At 43.0% G+C, this 18,749-nt stretch overlaps 1 protein-coding gene across 2 annotated transcripts; it reads left to right on the top strand.

The window, feature by feature from the left end:
• Positions 1-2,125: 2,125 nt before the first annotated feature.
• LOC111849066 (E3 SUMO-protein ligase RanBP2-like) lies at positions 2,126-18,342 on the top strand. Of its 2 annotated transcripts, XM_023821592.1 has the most exons (29): positions 2,126-2,377; positions 2,828-2,895; positions 3,198-3,309; positions 3,410-3,562; positions 3,661-3,891; positions 3,978-4,120; positions 4,313-4,508; positions 4,677-4,977; positions 5,095-5,276; positions 5,414-5,595; positions 6,135-6,258; positions 6,525-6,686; positions 6,789-6,926; positions 7,010-7,141; positions 7,748-7,969; positions 8,111-8,194; positions 8,290-8,434; positions 8,573-8,667; positions 8,824-13,030; positions 13,485-13,562; positions 14,386-14,583; positions 14,703-14,780; positions 14,986-15,179; positions 16,095-16,290; positions 16,476-16,568; positions 16,684-16,832; positions 16,966-17,239; positions 17,349-17,683; positions 17,804-18,342. In XM_023821592.1, the coding sequence occupies exons 1-29, from the start codon at positions 2,306-2,308 to the stop codon at positions 18,107-18,109; spliced, it is 8,850 nt and encodes a 2,949-aa protein (XP_023677360.1). In that variant the 5' UTR covers positions 2,126-2,305; the 3' UTR covers positions 18,110-18,342. The 2 variants fall into 2 exon arrangements, with proteins under 2 accessions (XP_023677360.1, XP_023677362.1); XM_023821594.1 differs by lacking the exon at positions 13,485-13,562.
• Positions 18,343-18,749: the final 407 nt, after the last annotated feature.

The raw sequence follows: 18,749 nt of genomic DNA, 5'->3' as shown, positions 1-18,749 counted from the left end.
GGTTTGGAAAATGGATGGATAGTCTCTGTATCCTGGAATGAACATTTTTTAAATATATATTATGGTTTCTATATGTGTATTATTATTCATCTAAAAAGATAACCCTGCCATTGAGAACAAGCTGGTTGTTCTGGAACATAAGATTAACCTGTTCTGACAGGTGCTTCATTTTAAGGTGCAGCCTTTTGGACATTAAATGTATGATATCCTTCCTGTGCTGCTTATAACACCTGCTATCACTAGTCACCTCAGGGATTGGACCACAGTGGTCCCAGATGGCCCAGTTTTTAAGAATGATTGTATAATTTAAAGTTAAATTTACATACTGACAGCAGTCAGGCAGACCAGCAGAAATAGCTCCCGTTCCCTCCTGATCAGGTAGATGAGGGAGGGCTCTCAAACACGCTTATATAAGAGTTCTGAGAGTTCCTCAGGAGCCATTAAATGATTTTGATGAGAGATTGATAAAGCAATACATGTTCAGCAGACAAGGAATGAAATGTTTCAAAATAAATTTACTATAGCCATATATTTGAAATCTGACATTCCACAGTCAAACAACGACTGATACAGACCTAATGCTGAAATATTTGGCCAGCAGCACTTTCCTATAAACTGTCTGAGATTCAGAGAACCTTTGTAAATATTCTGACTGTTGCAGTGCGAAGGTAAGTACAACACCCACTATTGTAGCCAAATGTACTAGTACGTTTTTCATATAATTTAAATTAAAAAAAAAAATTAAAATTTGTCAGTGAGATTAAAGCCATGATTCTGTCCCCCAGTGATTTCTGCACTCAACTGTTTTTTTCTTCTTTTTAAAAAGAAAAATGTTGTTTTGGGACATTTTAGGTACTGTTATATGACAGACACACACCCCTTACAGTAGCAGACTCTTCTTTATCCAGTCATTTTACCAGTGGCTTTGACAATGTGACTCTCCAGTCAATGCAATTGTGAACAATTGTAATTTTCTACTAACCTCACCACTTTGAAGGATATTCTTTATCTTGACTGGCTACCAATATATTTAATCCCCCATTGTAAATAAGAATACTTAAGTACAATGTATTGCATCCATTTTTGATACCGGCTTGTTCTATGCAGGATCATGGCACCTCCCCATCACAGAGCACACCATGCACACCCATAGACCATTTAACATTTTTTTAGACTTGGGGGGGCGTACCTAGAGACAACCATAAGATGACATAAGGCAACCGTGCTAACCACTGCACCATCCTCAGACAATGTATTAAGTAATTGCTAATACGAAATTTTATACATGGGTTATATTAAACACATACGGTTGCTATATTAAAAGACACAAAATCTAAGGTTATGCCCTATCACCTTATACAATGGCACAGAAAGTCCTAATGAAATGTAGCACATTTATATACACATTTAACTTCTTGCCAGTCTTCTTCCACGCATCTTCACATGCATTGGCTGTTGGATTTATTAGTTTAAATGTCTCTGTATTCATCATAGCCATGGTGATTGATTACTCAGTTGCACTGAATTTTACGGCATTTTTCTTACGAAACTGACTCTGAGTCGCTAAGTGACCTTCGAAACTAGACAATTAAATCCGAGATCAGCAGTACATGAACTGAAAAATACCAGATATTATGTAGGATACAAACGAATGTAGATTCTGACACTATGTCATCAATTTGTTTTGCAATGTAAAACTAACGGGACAGTGGGTTAGATGGTAAACCCACTTTCTGGACTACCTTCCGGATTTGGGATGTTTGGTTTTGCCAAACGGGTAATCGAAACCCCGACTTGATTAAAACTCTCCGGTGGCACATGCTCCAAGAAACTGCATCAACAGTAAAAAAAAAAAATTAATTTACTTTTCAACCAAATCGTAACTTGGTAAACAAGTGTTTATGCAACTATAGGTTAGATTAAAATAAGTACAATTAGGATATGTGATGATTTTTATATAATCTGTAATATATTTTCATTCTTTTTAACATAACTTATAAACGAAAACACCTTATCGCGTTGACCAGCCTAACCCTACGACGTTTATGTCAGCTCGCGCTCATCTGTTTCGGCCAATCGCCGACGTGTGCGAGGCGTGACGTCACCGACTGAGTGTCGGGAGTCTGCGCATTGGAACCGTATGTCTGAGTTTGCGTAGTGAGGAGATAATGGAGGCTGTTAAGTGTGTCGGAGAAGTGTTGTTATATTGAAGCTGTCCTGTAGTTTATAATTCTTTTGTCTTTCTTTTTTGGCATTTTATTTATATAAAAAGGCTGAATAGACCGAAACGCGTCTCCTGAAGACCATGCGCCGAAGCAAGGCCGAGGTGGAGTGCTATATTTCGGCGGTTCAGAGCGCCTCGCCGTCCCTGAAGGAGGTGGGTTTGACATAGCCGGTAGAAGCAGCGACCGGGGCGTCGTGGCGCAACCCGGCCTTCGCCGAGCAGTGCGTTACCGGACTGGCTTTACAAAGGCAGGAACGCAACTCCCTGATAAAGTTCTCTCTTTTGATTTAGATGGACGCCCTTATGGAAACCCGCAGGGCCCTTGCTGTTTCCTCATGCGCTCATTACGCAGTAACCTGTATAGCGGTTGACTAATTGCTCCTTTTAATAGCGTTTGCCTTTATTTTCCGTGTTGGAATTAAAGGTATTGCGGTTCTGGGTTTTTAGTTGTTATTGTTATTGCTTTTGGAGTTTATTTTGTTTATCACTCTTTATTTCTGCCGATTTTTTCTTTTAATAATAGTGACAGCTTCGGCTATCTGTCCATTTTATTTTACCGCTGAGATAATACGCACATTCTTGTGTTAATTTTTTCCCCCACAGAAACCCGTCAAAGGATTCTTATTTGCAAAATTGTATTTTGAAGCAAAGGAGTATGAGCTTGCTAAAAGGTATGCATGTTTATATTTTATGATATTCGAGAACCGTTTTGGTGGTGTTTTACACATCTATAAGGATACTCCCCGGTGTGTTTGTGATCAATACCAGCATTTATGTATTGGTACATTTTAGTTGTCAGGACTTGTACATGGGATTTTAAAACTGTTTTAAAATTTTGTCGGCCTGAGAGCTCTTTTTACATTGATTTATTTGACTTAAGAGGGTGAGTTTGTGTTACTCCAGTGTGAGTTTTGTACTTCACGGTCAATGACATTACCTAGAGCTTTAATTATTTTTGATGGTTCCTCTTTAGGCATGTTTCAGCCTATTTGACAGTGCAGGAAAGAGATCCCAAAGCACATAAATTTCTTGGCCAACTATATGAGAGAGAGGGAGACATTGACAAAGCTGTGGGATGCTACAAGGTAGGTTTCCATTCCATGTTGATTGTTGTAGTGAAAGGGTAAACCTCTCCCATGGACATTCAATGAAATGTCCTCTTTTTTTTTTGGCTGTGCCCCACAGAGGTCTGTTGACCTGAACCCGGCTCAGAAAGACCTAGTTCTGAAGGTTGCAGAACTGCTCTGCAGCAAGTCAGAGCCGGACAGCCGAGCCAAATTCTGGGTAGACAAGGCAGCAAAGCTCCTGCCTGGAAGTCCAGCTGCCTTCAACCTCAAGGTCAGCTTGTGTGTGGCTGTGTGGACTGGTGTTTGGCAAATCACCTAATGCTATGGTAGAGCTTCACCGGAGGGCATCTCTCCTTCACATCCCCACAGGAGAAACTGCTTAGCAGGCAAGGCCAGCAGGGATGGAACCAGCTGTTTGACCTCCTGCAGTCAGAGCTACAGCTGCGTCCTGATGACGTGCACGTCAACATCAGACTGGTGCTGCTGTATTCCTCAGATGGACAGCTGGAGGCGGCGGCCAGACATTGTCTCGATATTGAGAAGAAGGGACTCCTTCGTCATAGCCTGGATTGGTACTCTGCTGTCGTGCAGACACTTCAGGTACTCTCAGCTCCCGCCGCCTTTCTTGCACTTTGTGATGGAGGATGTTTGACCCGACTGCCTGTGCCCATGTGCTGTGCACGCAGGAGTACACGGCACAGCCCAGCGCGTTGGCCAACGCCACGTGGAGTCGGGAGCTGCAGAGGGAGCTGCTGCTGGCACATTGCAGCCTACTGAGGCTCACACTCTCAGAAAAGGGTGTGCAGCAGGCGGTGGAGGTCCTGCAGAGGTGAGGCACTGCAATCTGGGGGTGTTTTTATGTGAAAATTGCATTGTCAGATGGGGGAAAAAACCCAAGTCGCATTTGTGTTCAGTGAGTTTATCTTAGTATTATTGGTGCTATTTAGTGTTTAGAAATGGTTTGGACTCCCGTCTGTGTCCTGGTCTTCAGACTGAAGTCACGCTTTTGCCTGTTCCCCAGCTTTGATCATGCCATGCAGTCTGCAAAAAGGCTGGCCGCAAGCACCACGGATGAGCTGTCTGAGATATTCTGGGAGCTGCGAGGCCACCTGTACATGTATGCTGGGGTGCTCTTGCTGAAGATGGCGCACGACAGGATGCAGCAGTGGAGGGCGGTGGTTGACCTGGCGGCCCTCTGTTACCTTCTGGCTTACCAGGTGAGACCCAAGAAACAGCTGGGCTTTTGAGTGCACGTTTTTATAGATAGTGTTGCCTAATGGAGGCTTGGACACGCATGAGTGAAGTTTTAGCTTTGCATGCATGCAGATTGAATTACCGATGGTGCTCTCCGAAGTACATGGATCAGAGCGGTGTTTTGCGTACAGGTACCCAGGTCGAAGTGGAGACCCTCCAAAGGCGACCAGTCGTTCCACCAGCTGCTTGACCACCTTGCTTGTGACCGGCAGAGTCAGTCGGGTCACATGCTTCTGAACCTCAGTGGGCAGTGTGAGACCTTTGTGAAGGATGTGGTGGAGGCCTTTGGCAACCGGAGTGGGCAGGGAAGCCTGTTTGAGATGCTCTTTGGCAACTGGGCCACCACTGCCCCCTCCTTCATTGGCAATGATGACGTCACTATTCTTGGCGCCCAGGTGCCTGATATGGCAGACCTCTTGAAGTGGGACAGTGGTATGTGAACAGTTTTAAAAAATATATATTTCTTTTGTTTGAAGTGAGTGTCTTTTGGATCTTCTTAGTGTGGTGGTAGGAAATTATAATGCTCCCTGCTGTTTCTTGTGCTAAAAGGTGCGATTCTGTACCATGCGGGGGACCTGCAGCACCTAGCCTGGCTGGGTCTGCAGTGGACCTTCATGGACCAGCGTGTGGCCCTCAGGGATTGGCTGATGCAGCTCTTCCCTCGGCTCACACTGGAAACCTCTAAGCTAGACACAGACGCCCCGGAGTCCATATGTCTGCTTGACCTGGAGGTATGGCACAGTTCATTTGTTTTTTTTTTAAATTATATGGTCTGTTCGGGTTTCAGCTGCTGCTGAAATGATTCGTAATGATGCCCCCTTATTCCTGATTTATTTGTTCTTTCTAAAGTCTTTGTGCTCTGCTGCAGGTTTTCTTGTCTGGAGTTGTGTTTACCAGCCATGCTCAGCTGCAGGAGGTTTCCAAGATTGCAGGCAGTTCCCAGCTACATGAGCCCAGATGTCTGCCACTGCCAATTATCAAGCTGCTGTCCACGGACAGGCAGAGGAGTTGGTGGGATGCAGTGTACAAACTCATCCACAAGATGGCCCCGTGAGTTATTCCTGTGAGGTGGAAAGCAGGCTGGGCCGATCAAAGAATAAGAGAACCATTCTTTCTCCAGAACAACAAATCTGGGTTACAAAACTTAAGCAAATTAGGCCTGCATGCCTTAAGGGTGTTAAGAGCTAAAGGGTGGTTTTGGTTTTATTTATTTTTTCCCTCTTGCATTTTGAAAAACGATTGTGTTAATTCCACAGATGCATTTTTCTAAGAACATAAGTGGAAGATGGCAACTACTGCTGAGTATTTTCTACAGCTCTGATATGCTTTCTCTTTTTAATGACCATTGAACATTGCAAATTTAAATTGATTCGTACATAACACAAAGCATTGTAAATATGGGTTTTTGTATGTCAGTATAGAGATGAAGTTTAGTTAAAATGAAACTTTTAAAAAGTAGAATGCGGTAAGAGATGTAAATAAGAACTGAAGTCCATGATTGTATTGTGATCCCAAGCTAATTTCCTAGTTAATAATCAAACTGAAACGAGCGTGTTGAGTGCTCAGCTAAAGTGTTTGCATTTCCACAGGCCAGGGATGTCTGCGAAATTGAGGGTGACAGTCCAACACAGCCTAAGCACCCTGAGAGCTGGAGAGAAACACGGCCTGCAGCCAGCATTGATCATCCACTGGGCTCAGCACCTCAGTGAAATGGTACTGATCACACCCTGCCGGTTACTGCTATGTTAGGAGACCAGTTTTGCACGTGAAGTTTCAATGTAGTGGTTGAACAGCATTTTTGTAAACTCTGTTTTGTGCTTTTCCTGAGTCGCTGTGGAAAATGTGTACAACTTGGCTTATTCTGTCTATTGCTGAGGTTTTTAGTAGCATCTTTGTAGTGTATTGTGTACTTTATTAGATATCTGTGCAAGTAATTTTATTAAATTGACCCTCTCTCTTGGCTTCTCATGTTTCTGCAGGGAGGTGGATTAAACTCTTATTACGACCAGAAAGAGTACTTTGGCCGTAGTGTTCACTACTGGAAGGCCGTGCAGCCGCTCCTGGAGAAGATCAAGAGACGCAGGAGCATTCCTGAGCCGCTCGACCCCATGTTCCCGCACTTTCACAGTAAAGACATTCAGGTAAATTTCCTCCAACCCTATCAATTTCTGTTTCTGTTTTATCCAAAAATGGATGGCTAGCAGTGTTTACTTTGAGTTAATAACACTGTTTCTCTGATCCAGGTCTCTGCTGTTAAAGGTTATGAAGATGAAGCCAGTATTGCTTCGGCATTGCATCTTGATATTGAGGGCAAAACTGAAGAAGCAATCACTGTGCTTGAGACACTCGATACTGTCTCCTCCAGCTGGCATCTTGCCAGGGTATGTGGGACACTGTGGCCTTTTCAGCGGACTGTTTGTTCTGCTGTGTCTTGCCTTGCCTTCATGAACTGGTTCCTTTTCAGATCTTTCAGAGGCTTTCTGAAGAAGCGGGCAGTGGGTTGGAAGAAACTCAAGACCGGTGCATCGCATTCTTAATGAGCTTCAGGAAACAATTAAGGAGAATTTCTCGTGCCAGTGCATCAGAAACAGAAAAGGTTAGACTTTTTGAATTTTGGCCACTCTGCTTTGCCAGGTTCATGGAGGCAATATGGGGGAGGGAACTGTACATTTTACAGAAAATCACAAGGGAGGTATTAGAGACAGTACTGGGCAGTATACCGGTTTTAATTTCCTGTACAATAAGAATTTTTTCATATTCATCCATACCGTAGCATAGCTGAAACAGCTGTAATGTATTTGCCGCTCAAAGCACTATGGAGCAAAGTGTATTGAGGTGACCCCTATTAACTGTGCATACCCTTCTTACCAACGATTATAACTGTATAACATAATTCTCCATAATGTGTTATCACAATTGCGTCACTCGCCAAACAGTGGCAGGAATTTGTATGGTACTTGTATGGTGTCATACTCTTCACAGTAGAATAAGCTGCTCCAAATCTATATAAATGCCCAGTCATGCGAAACAATGCAGTGAAACTGCCAGAATCTTAGAAAAAAAAACCATGACACAAGAACTAGGGGTACTTCAAGTACATCTTGATCTGTATAGTTTCGTTATTGTAGATGATATTTATTGTAATATATTGAGTCAGTTTCTCGTCTGGTGGGAAGGTTTTGACCTCTTACGTTCTTTCCAGCTTCCTGTTTCAAGGGAGGAGGTTATGGACCTTCTGAATGATGTGAATCAGCAGCTGGGGGAGACTGAGGCCGATATTGAAGGGGTTGGCAGAACTCGGCCAATGCAATCCAGCCCCTGTCAGATGAGCCTGCTGAATGAGCCGAACATGTCTGTCTCGCACATCAAGGTCTCCAGCCCATCCCCAAACAAGAGCATGTCATCGCCCTCTAAAAGGCACATGGTAATATCCACTAATGCCTTTTTGCAGGCTTTCGTTTTCCTGAAGCATGTCTTAGATTATTTAGTATGACTGTATTTACCAACATTGATGCCTGCAACGTTTGTGGGGCGGAATTCTTAGTGTGTATTTCCTGTTTAAAAGTTCTCTCCTAAGACACCACCTTACTGGGTTGAGGACCAGAAAAATCTTCTGCAGATGCTCTGTCAGCAAGTGGAAGCCCTTAAGGTCAGACTGTTGCTTTTAATATACTATGAATATTAATCCCATTTTGCCCATTTGTTAAATGAAGAAAATATTCAATTGACTACTTGTGAATACAGAAAGAGGTCCATGACTTGAAGCGCAACTCTTCTGGGTCCAGAGCATCCCCACCTCACCCCAAGGCGTATGGTGATGGGTACAGTGCAGAAGCACTTCAAGACTCATTCCCAGCAGCACAGAGCTTTCATGGTGCACCTCTTACAGGTCAGTTAGGAAAATTTCAAGCTTGGTTAATTTACTTTTACATACTTCCCACCAATTCCTAAACATTGAATCAATACCTATGGCTTTTTGTCACATTAAATAATTATATAAGTAATGATATTTTTTTTTTCCCCCCAGTGGCCACTACTGGTCCTTCTGTATATTATAACCAATCCCCTGCTTACAACTCACAGTATCTTCTACCAGCAGCTGCCAGTGTCACTCCAACCAAGGTAAGCGTCAGGGTAATATGTTGGTTTTTAAATTCAACCTTTTTTTTTTTTCTTTTTTTTTTTTTACTCTTTTGCATGTTAGACTAACATTACCAGAAATATAGCTCTGTTGTGAAATACGTTGTGTTGATTGTTCCTGCTCCTCATCCCTTTCAGGCTCCAGTATACGGTATCAACCGTTTCCCACCACAGCAGCACATGTATGCCTACCAGCAGCCCACTCACACACCTCCTTTGCAGGCAACTCAATCTTGCATGTATCCCCAGGACCAAGTGTATGGAGCTCCTCTGCGCTTTGAGTCTCCTGCCACCAGCCTACTTTCCCCATACAGTGAGGAGTATTATGGCCATACAGTTCCTCAGCCCACCACCAATCACCCACTACCTGAGCCTGGTTATTTCACCAAGCCTTCTGTTCCTGTTCAGCCACCAAAAAATAGCGAAACAAAGTCTGTGGACTTTGGCAAGATGAGCTTTGGTCAGAAAATTCCTGTTGAACCTGCTAAGGTTCCTAGCTTTGGAGCAGGGGCAATTGCCCAGTCAACACCTGTAGCTGCAGCATTCAAGTTCAACTCAAATTTTAAATCCAACGATGGGGATTTTACATTCTCATCCACTCAGGCAAAAAGTAACAGTGAAAGCCTGTTAGGACTTCTGACATCTGACCTTCCCCCTAGAACTGAAGGATCTTTAGGACCAAAGACTCCAACTCAAGACCAGGCACAGAGTCAGGGTGGATTCTTCACCTTTGGTAATAAAGGTGGTGTACCTAAGTTTTCCTTTGCGGACGTGTTTCAGAACCAGAATAAGTCTCATCCTTCTGGGAAAACTGAGCCATTTAGTTTTGATGGAACCAAGTCAGTTTCTAGCATGACAGCCAAGGATGCACATGAAGAAAAAGATGTTGAAAGCGACAATGAAAGCACTCGTGTTGAGGAAGATGAAGATGGCCCTCACTTTGAGCCCATTGTGCCCCTTCCTGATAAAGTGGATGTTAAAACAGGTGAAGAGGATGAAGAGGAAATGTACTGCAACAGAGCAAAATTGTTCCGCTTTGAAGCTCAAACAAAAGAATGGAAAGAGAGGGGGATTGGCAGCATTAAGATTCTGATGCACAGGACATCAGGCAAGGTACGCTTGCTAATGAGAAGAGAGCAAGTGCTAAAAATTTGCGCCAACCACTACATCACTGCAGATATGGTATTAAAGCCTAATGCTGGTTCCGATAAATCCTGGGTTTGGTATGCGGTTGATTATGCAGATGAAATGCCCAAGCATGAGCAGCTGGCCATTCGGTTTAAAACTGCAGAAGAAGCAGCCCTTTTTAAGGCTAAGTTTGTGGAGGCCCAAGAGGTGGTGTCAAAGTCTCCTCAGAAACAGGAACAACAAACTGACAAAGAACTTTCTTCAAAGACCTCTGCTTCAAAACCAAGAGGCAAAGAAGTAGGGTTTGGGCTTCAGTTTGCAAAGAAAGAAGGGGAGTGGGACTGTGATGTATGCTGTGTAAGAAATAAGCCTGCCGCAGTTCAGTGTGTTTCTTGCCAGAGCCCTAAACCTAAACCTCCAAAACCAAGAGGCAAAGAAGTAGGGTTTGGGCTTCAGTTTGCAAAGAAAGAAGGGGAGTGGGACTGTGATGTATGCTGTGTAAGAAATAAGCCTACCACAGTTCAGTGTGTTTCTTGCCAAAGCCCTAACCCAAAAACTAAACCGCAGCCGGATTCAGCCACTAAGGGATTTGTAGAATCCACCTCAGGGTTCAGTACTCCGAAGAACACAAGCTTTAGCTCAAGCGGACCCGCTTTTGGATCATTTGCTCCATTGCCTGCATCTTTTAAGTTTGGGACAAGCAGTACTGCTTCCAGCCAGTCAAGTTTTGGTGATGTGTTCGCCAAGAAAGAAGGGGAATGGCACTGTGAAGTCTGCCTAACTAAAAATGCTGTAGGAGTAACAAAATGTGTTTCATGTCAGGCCCCCTGTAAAGTACAGGGTGATATGGCAGCTGCTTTGGGGTCTGGGGATTGTAGTACACGCCTAGTTAAAAATGAGTCTTCCTCAAATCCTGATGCTAAAGGCACAGTTACAGCTGCACCATCAGTTTCTGCCTTTAATTTCAACTTTGGTGGTAAAAAGTCAATGCCACAACCTCCATCCACAGGGTTTCAGACGACTTTCAATGCTAGCAGCACCTTTACATTTGGCCAAGCTGAAGACAGCTCCACTCCACTGTCATTTAAGTTTCAGACACCTTCACCTCAGGTGGATGTTAAAACCCCCAATATGGGCTTTTCCTTTTCAATGCAAGTACCTGCTCATGGATTTAAGTTTGGTACTCAAGAACCGGCTAAACAAACCCCTCCAGCTGAAAGTCAAGAAAGTGGAGGATCTGCTTCTGCATTCTTGAAAAATATGGCTGAACAGCACAAAGAGAAGGAGTGTAGCACAGAAGTATCCAGCTCTGCACAAACAGCTAATAAGCCTGAAGAAGATGACAACCCCCTGTTTTCTGGGAAGATAGACACATTTAGTTTTGCAGACTTGGCGAAATCCTCACAGGGTGAGTTTCAGTTTGGTCAGAAGGATCCCAATTTCAAAGGCTTCTCCCGTGCTGGAGAGCAGCTGTTTTCCTCGTTTCAACCTGAGTCAAAGGCAGACACCTCTTCAGATCAAAATGAGGAGGGTATGTACAACACTGAGGAAAATGATGATATTCAGTTTGAGCCTGTAGTTCAGATGCCTGACAAAGTGGACCTTTTCACTGGAGAGGAGGATGAAGAAGTGCTTTATAGCCAGCGTGTCAAACTCTTCCGATTTGATCCTGCTGCTAGTCAGTGGAAAGAACGAGGTGTTGGCAATATTAAATTCCTTAAGAACAATCAAAATGGAAAACTAAGAGTACTCATGAGAAGAGATCAGGTCCTCAAAGTATGTGCCAACCATTGGATCACCACTACTATGAACTTGAAGCCCCTTTCTGGGTCAGATAAGGCTTGGATGTGGCTAGCTAATGACTTCTCCGATGACGATGGCAAGTTAGAGCAACTTGCAGCTAAATTCAAGACGACAGAGTTAGCAGAAGAATTTAAGCTGAAGTTTGAGGAATGTCAAAGGCTACTTTTAGACATACCTTTGCAGACCCCTCATAAGCTTGTTGAGAGTGGGAGAACTGCTCATCTTATTCAGAAAGCTGAGGAGATGAAGTCTGGTTTGAAAGATCTGAAATCATTCTTGACAGATGATAAAGCAAAGCTCAAAGAAGATGAAAGTTGTGTCAGCACAACTGTTGATAGTTCAAGCTTTAAGATCAATGCAGAGGTTACTGGTACTACTTTGGAGTGGGATAACTATGACCTGCGAGAAGAAACCCATGACAATAGTACAGACACCTCAGTCTATGCTTCTCCATTAGCAAGCAGTCCTGTTCAGAGAAATTTGTTCCGGTTTGGAGAATCAACTTCTGGTTTCAGCTTCAGTTTCCAGCCTATTCTTAGTCCATCCAAATCCCCCACAAAGCTGAATCAGAGCAGAGGTTCAGTTGGTACTAATGAGGAATCTGACGTGACTCAGGATGAAGAGAGAGATTGCCAGTACTTTGAGCCTGTAGTTCCTTTACCTGATCTTGTAGAAACATCTACTGGTGAGGAGAATGAGCAAGTGGTGTTCAGCCACAGAGCCAAACTGTACCGTTATGATAAAAATCTAAGTCAGTGGAAGGAGAGGGGCATCGGAGACCTCAAAATCCTACAAGACTATAGTACAAAGCGTGTTAGACTTGTCATGAGGCGAGATCAAGTGCTAAAACTGTGCGCCAACCACTGGATTAGCCCCGATATGAAGCTTGAACCAATGAGTGGAACAGAAAGGGCATGGATTTGGAGTGCTATGGATTTTGCAGAGCCAGAAGGGAAAGTGGAGCAATTGGCTGTCCGTTTTAAGCTTCAAGAAGTAGCCAACTCCTTTAAAGAGATTTTTGATAAGGCTCAGAACGTTCAGGAGAGTCAGTCTTTGATCACTCCTGTCTCACCAAGAGATACCACCCCACGTGAAACTCGCTGTGGTGAGGCTGCTATTGCTGTTCTTGAAGAGACCACTAGGGAACGCACTGACTTGACTCCTCAGAGTTGCCACTCCACAGAGAGTACTGCCTCTACCGCAAAAGTAGTAGTTTCTCCACCAAAATTTGTTTTTGGGTCTGATTCTGTCCAAAAAATCTTTGGAAGCCCAACATCTTCTAATGAAAAGGTGCCTAGTGTGAAGATTACCACCACGAAGATGACCAGCACCAGCTCATCAGCATCCAAGGCTGACGGCACACTGTCCCAGCCTACTCCAGTCCAAAGGTCCCCGTTTAAAGTTCCTGAGAGAGGTTAGTTGGAGACTATAAATTTAATGTTTAAGGTGCTGATTCAGCTACATATGTTTCCTTTTACCCCATCAAAAAAACCTTGAAATCCAGCCTCCCGCCTCCCAATTGATAGCACTGTAATACTCCGCTTTATTTATAATGCCAGTGGTGACTCTTGCACATTCCTAGCTTATTTACTGTTTGAATGCCACTTGCTCAGTAGCTAAGCCCTTATTTCTTTTAATGGTAAAATGCTATCAAAATACATTTCAAATGTCATTTGTTTTGTACAATGACAGCAATAGGAGTAATATGCTGCATATTTAATACACCCCACATTTCAGAGCAGTGCGGTGAAATGTGCTGTATATCTGAATACATCTTCTGGTGTTTGAATATAAAATTGCTTCGAAAGAGATTTATATTCAAATCCAGGAGTCATTTAGCTTCTCTCCCCCTCCAACTTATTTTTTAGGATTGGATTTTAGGCTTTTCAAAGATAACCCTATGGCTTTTTGGACCAGCACATCATTCAACCAATTTGAACCCCAAGGTATTTTGTCACTGCTCTGAGTGTACTGTGACATGTCACCCACTGGGCTGTCACCAGCTGGCCACTGCTGCCGGATTTAACCAGGCTGTTTGGTGTGAAACCACACACATTTTGTGCAGATCCCTAACATGTTGCATGCCCTTCCTGTTTGGACCAAACCCACTTTGCAGTCAGAGTCCAACATGCCAAAACCAAATTTATTTTGCTATAGCAGCCAATTTGTCAATAGATGTACAATACTCAGAGAATTATAATGTAAGGACAAATAAGGAAAGACTTCTGAATGGAAATTTTATAAATGGAAATTTGCTGTACTCCAATGTAGCTTTTGGACTGACGTGATTGGTGTGTATTTGCAGTGAGTGAATGCGCATATGTGTTCTGCTCAAATTCTGCAGGAGAGGAAAACTTAAAATTCATTTCCATGTTTTTTTTTTTGCGATAGGGATTTGATCTTAATGACTTTCAAGTTCAGTTTCTCTTGAGAGCATGGGCAGAAATTGCTGCCGCTTTTGTGTGAGCAGGCTGAAGTTTTGTGGTGAAATGCATGCATTTTAAGTTTTTGTGTGCATGTATCTGTGTGGAACTAATTTAAGTTGGTGTATTTTCGATACTCAGCTATGGAGGAGGAGGAGGCCTGTTTTTTTAAATTAACTGACAGCTTCAACACTTCAACTGTAGACCTTTTGTTAATAATCTTAAATAGCTTTTCTGGCCCAATTTAATCATTGTTTAATAGTGTCTTAAGCAAAGGTATTGCTTTCTACCTAAAGTTGTAAAAGCCTCTAAATTCTGAACATTCATTGTGTTTTGCTTTGTGAAGCTACTGCTGGTCGAGTGGCAAAAGAAGCATTTGCGACAGGGGAAGCTGTAGACTCTGCTGATTCTGAAGAGGTCCGAGTTGTGTTTGCGCGGGAACCTACGGCTGAGCAGAAGAAACTGGCCCAAGACCTTATGCTGCCCCTCACATTCTTCTGCTACCAGAACGACCCCAGCTACTGCAGTGATGACCAGGAGGATGGTGAGGTCCCTAGGCCCACTTTGGCATTGCATCATCATGGGCCTGAATGAAATGACTCCTATTCGGATTAAATAAATGCATTTTTCATAAAGGTGGTGTAATCTTGCGTTTTGGTACAGATGAAGACTTTGAAACTGCCGTAAAGAAACTTAACGGGAAGTTGTATGCTGACTCGCCTCAGGACACAAGAGCCACAGGTCAGGGGACGATTTAGTCAAAAACATTTGTCAGAAGTCCGTTTTCTTTATCGTCATGCAGCTTTCTCAAATTTAGCCTAGTAGTCTTTATCTGTTTTGCTAAATGTTTATCAGTTGTCCCTTTGTTTACTGTGTGTAAATTTTCATTGTCATTGACTGAACTGTTCAAATCCTTTCCTGTCTAATGGGCTAATATGTCATACAGTGGCTCAGCCTCGCTTGCAAGAAAAGGACCCTGATTGTCTTGTCATTTGGGAGAAAAAACCGACCCCTCAGGAAGAGCAGAAGGCGAGGAGTCTCCAGCTTCCTCCCACCTTCTTCTGCGGTCTCGGTAGCGACACAGAGGCAGAGAAGGATAAGACGGAGGATTTCGAAACTGAAGTTAAAAGAGTACAAGAAGTATGACTTGCCTTAATTTCATTTCATTTTTTTATGACCAGCTAAAGATGCCTTCTGGGTTGAGGGCTACTCCCACCCATGTATGTGCAGTTTGTATGTTCACATGATCCAAAATCATGTGGTTTACACACACACACACATATAATATTATATAATATAAAGTACACACATTATATCTAGTTATCTAGTTACACAATTACCTTTGCAGTTCTACAGTTTGAAGTTTTTTGTTACTATCTATATCAGTTTTCTATAACTTAACTGGTCACTCACAGAACATGATGCAGTGTAATGATGGTTGTCTCTTGGTTCTCAGTTTGAGTAACTGTAATATTGGCTACTACTTGTTTGAGTATATATGCACACTGGTACAATGTATAGAGCAGGGTAATGTTAATATTGACATTGCAGGCTGGAAAACAACTATTTTGGTAGTTGATTAATCGTGATCAGGCGAAAGAAAGGGTTTAAAGAGAAGTGCACATTATCAAGAGGTATTTAAGTCACAGTTGTAACTAGAAAAAGTACATTTGCTGAAGAAAATAAGTCGAGTGCGTCAATTCAGCCTCCATTCAGTGCTCAGTAAATTGGCTTTAGGTTGCAAAAAATTCTTATTGCTATATTTGGAAAATTTTCAGTGTAATTTCAATATAATCTGTCCTTCAAAGTAACTGCAGATTCACTCTTGAATTTATTAGTTTAATTGTTTTTCATATTTATTATTCCTGAAAATGATTTCATGAAGACATTTATTGATTTCATAATTGGATATAATTATTTTTTTTCCCCTTTTCCAAACCTATTGGGTGCTGTGTGTAAGTGCTGACTTTGTGTGTATGTTCCTGTATGCCTGTATGCCTGTATGTTCCCTGTATTGTTATGATATTAGGGTCCTGTTTTTATCTTGTACTTTAGGAGATGCAGAAGCAGAAGGGAGCCGTAAATGTGGAAGCTTCTATCTCCAGCAGCACCAGCACCAGTGCAGATGGCGGCTCCTCTGTGGTGCCTGTTCCTGAATGTCGGCCTGATGTCTCCAGTGCTGCCCCGCCTGTCCTTAGTCCAATCGATCTGTCCACCAAGAAGAGCGGAGAGCTGGACTCTGGCAGCTCTGGTACAGCACATATGTATCACAGCCAGAATATGCACGCAGTCCTCCTGTAGTTCATTTTTTGAAAATATGTAGCACAATTTTCACTACTGTTGAATTTCTACAGATTTTGTGCATGCTGGTCCAAGTATTTGTAGAATTTAGTTCTAATATTGTGTTCCATTTCGATGTCCTTTATCCTTTCACAGAACCTGTCACAACGTTTGGATTTCATTCTACTGGTGGGTTTTCATTCGCAGACCTGGCTAAAAATTCTTCTGAATTTGCATTTGGAAAACAAGGTTGGTACCGATTCTAGGTTTCATGCTTTATTTGTACTGAATGTAAGCTGAAGGGATTTCTTCAGCACCAACTTTTGTCTGCTAATGAGTCCTGTTCCCCCCACCCCCAAACAAGATTCAAACTTCACCTGGGCGAATACTGGAGCTGCAGTGTTTGGGGCAGCTACTGTGCCCCAAAACGAGGGGGAGGATGAGGCCAGTGGTGATGAAGATGCCACCAGCAATGTGGAAATTCACTTTGAGCCAGTTGTTTCATTGCCAGAGGTTTGGATTATAGCCGTTTGACATCTTATGCACTAGGATCGGCCAGAACTGTGTAAATGCCGGACACAGTGTTGGAAGTTTTAGCGAAGGCTTTGGTGACATGAAGTGTCCTGTGGGGTATTCTATCCAACAGGTGGAGACCAAGTCTGGTGAAGAAGATGAGGAGATCCTGTTTAAGCAGCGGACTAAGTTGTACCGCTGGGACAGAGACCTGAACCAGTGGAAGGAGCGTGGCGTGGGTGACATCAAGATCCTCTTCAATCCTCACAAGCATTACTACCGAGTGCTCATGAGACGCGAGCAGGTGCTCAAAGTGTGTGCCAACCACACCATCACCAAGGACATGGACCTCAAGCCCATGATCATCTCCCCTAATGCTTTTGTTTGGACTGCCACGGACTATGCAGGTACAGGGAATAAATATTCTTTTTAAACACATCTTGATATGGTGACTGACTTTTTGAGGTTTGCTGAAGAAATTACTTGCCCAATGAAGTCAAATACTTTTTGTTCCAGAGGGCGAGGCAAAAGTCGAGCAGCTGGCTGCCAAGTTCAAGACTCCAGAGCTGGCCGAGTCTTTCCGGAAGAAATTTGAGGAGTGCCAGAGTCAAATATCCCAGGAGGAGACTTCCCTGTTGTCCTGTGTGCAAGAGTTGTCCCAAGAGAGCAACCCAGTGGTGTACTTCACGATCTCTGCAGATGACCAGACACTGGGAAGGCTCACCATGGAGCTCTTTGCCCATATCGTCCCCAAGACTGCAGAGAACTTCAGGGTACTCTGCACTGGAGAGATGGGTCTTTCTTACCGCAACTCCATTTTCCATAGGATCATCCCTGAGTTCATGTGTCAGGTGAGCCAGTCTTATGATCATAGATGGGCATTATGCTGGACCAAACACTGAGTCAATACATGGAACGTCTGTCGTTTTGATTTAAATCACCCAAATTAAGCGCCTTGTTTTGATTGACAGGGAGGTGACATCACCAATCAGAATGGCACTGGTGGAAAGTCCATCTATGGGGACAAGTTTGAGGATGAGAACTTCGACGTGAAGCATACGGGGCCCGGTATACTGTCCATGGCAAACCGGGGGAGGGACACCAACACCTCCCAGTTCTTCATCACTCTGAAAAAAGCAGAACATCTGGACTTCAAGCACGTGGCATTTGGTTTCATTAAGGATGGAATGGATGTACTAAATCAAATGGGAAGTCTGGGCTCTGACAAAGGCACACCAAATAAAAAGATAGTCATTTCGGATTGTGGACAGCTTTAGTAATTAGCTGAATGAGCATTTTACTAAATCAACACTTAGGGCTCTGTGTCTCCCTTTGTCAATTTCAGATGTATTTGTGTGTAAAATGTATATGGATCACTATTTTTTATAATTAGGTTTAATTGCATGTTGTAATAAGGCCGGAGATAAGTTGTTCAAAATCTCCCTAATCATGTTGAAGTCTTAATACATTTCAATTAAAGGATGAAACTGCTTTTGAGGTTGAAACTCGATATGGATTTGTAGTGTCTCTGCTTCTGATCTGCTGAATTCACTTCTAATTTATTGTATTTTCCACCTTCAACTAGTGTTAATTTCGTCAGACGAGACGAGACGAAATATGTTCGTCAACGACCTTTTTTTTCATGACTAAGACGAGACGATGACAAGACTGCACCACTGTCCAAAAACGCTGACTAAGACTAAATTAACATGGATTATTGTTGACGAAAAAAGACGAGACGAAAATGTTTTGCATAAAATAAAAACTAAGATAAAATCTCTCTTCATTTTCGTCTACAATCGTCTCTGCTTTTTCATCAGCTGTTACGGCTTTAAAATATTCAGAACGATTTCGCGGCTTCGCGCTGTTGCTCAAGTTACAGGTCTCATACTCCTGCTGAACACACAACACACAAAG

Source organism: Paramormyrops kingsleyae, chromosome 16 (genome assembly GCF_048594095.1).
Source record: "Paramormyrops kingsleyae isolate MSU_618 chromosome 16, PKINGS_0.4, whole genome shotgun sequence".
In the NCBI taxonomy this organism is placed as follows: Eukaryota; Metazoa; Chordata; class Actinopteri; order Osteoglossiformes; family Mormyridae; genus Paramormyrops; species Paramormyrops kingsleyae.
The sequence above is the reverse complement of the archived record's forward strand: the minus strand, read 5'-3'. Positions and strand labels throughout refer to the sequence as shown.

Excerpts from the sequence above, each read along its gene's own strand:
- LOC111849066 (XM_023821592.1), top strand. The coding sequence starts at position 2,306 with ATGCGCCGAAGCAAGGCCGAGGTGGAGTGCTATATTTCGGCGGTTCAG. Across the intron at positions 2,896-3,197 it reads GAGTATGAGCTTGCTAAAAG|GCATGTTTCAGCCTATTTGA; the intron begins GTATGCATGTTT and ends GTTCCTCTTTAG. Across the intron at positions 14,781-14,985 it reads TCAGGACACAAGAGCCACAG|TGGCTCAGCCTCGCTTGCAA; the intron begins GTCAGGGGACGA and ends TATGTCATACAG.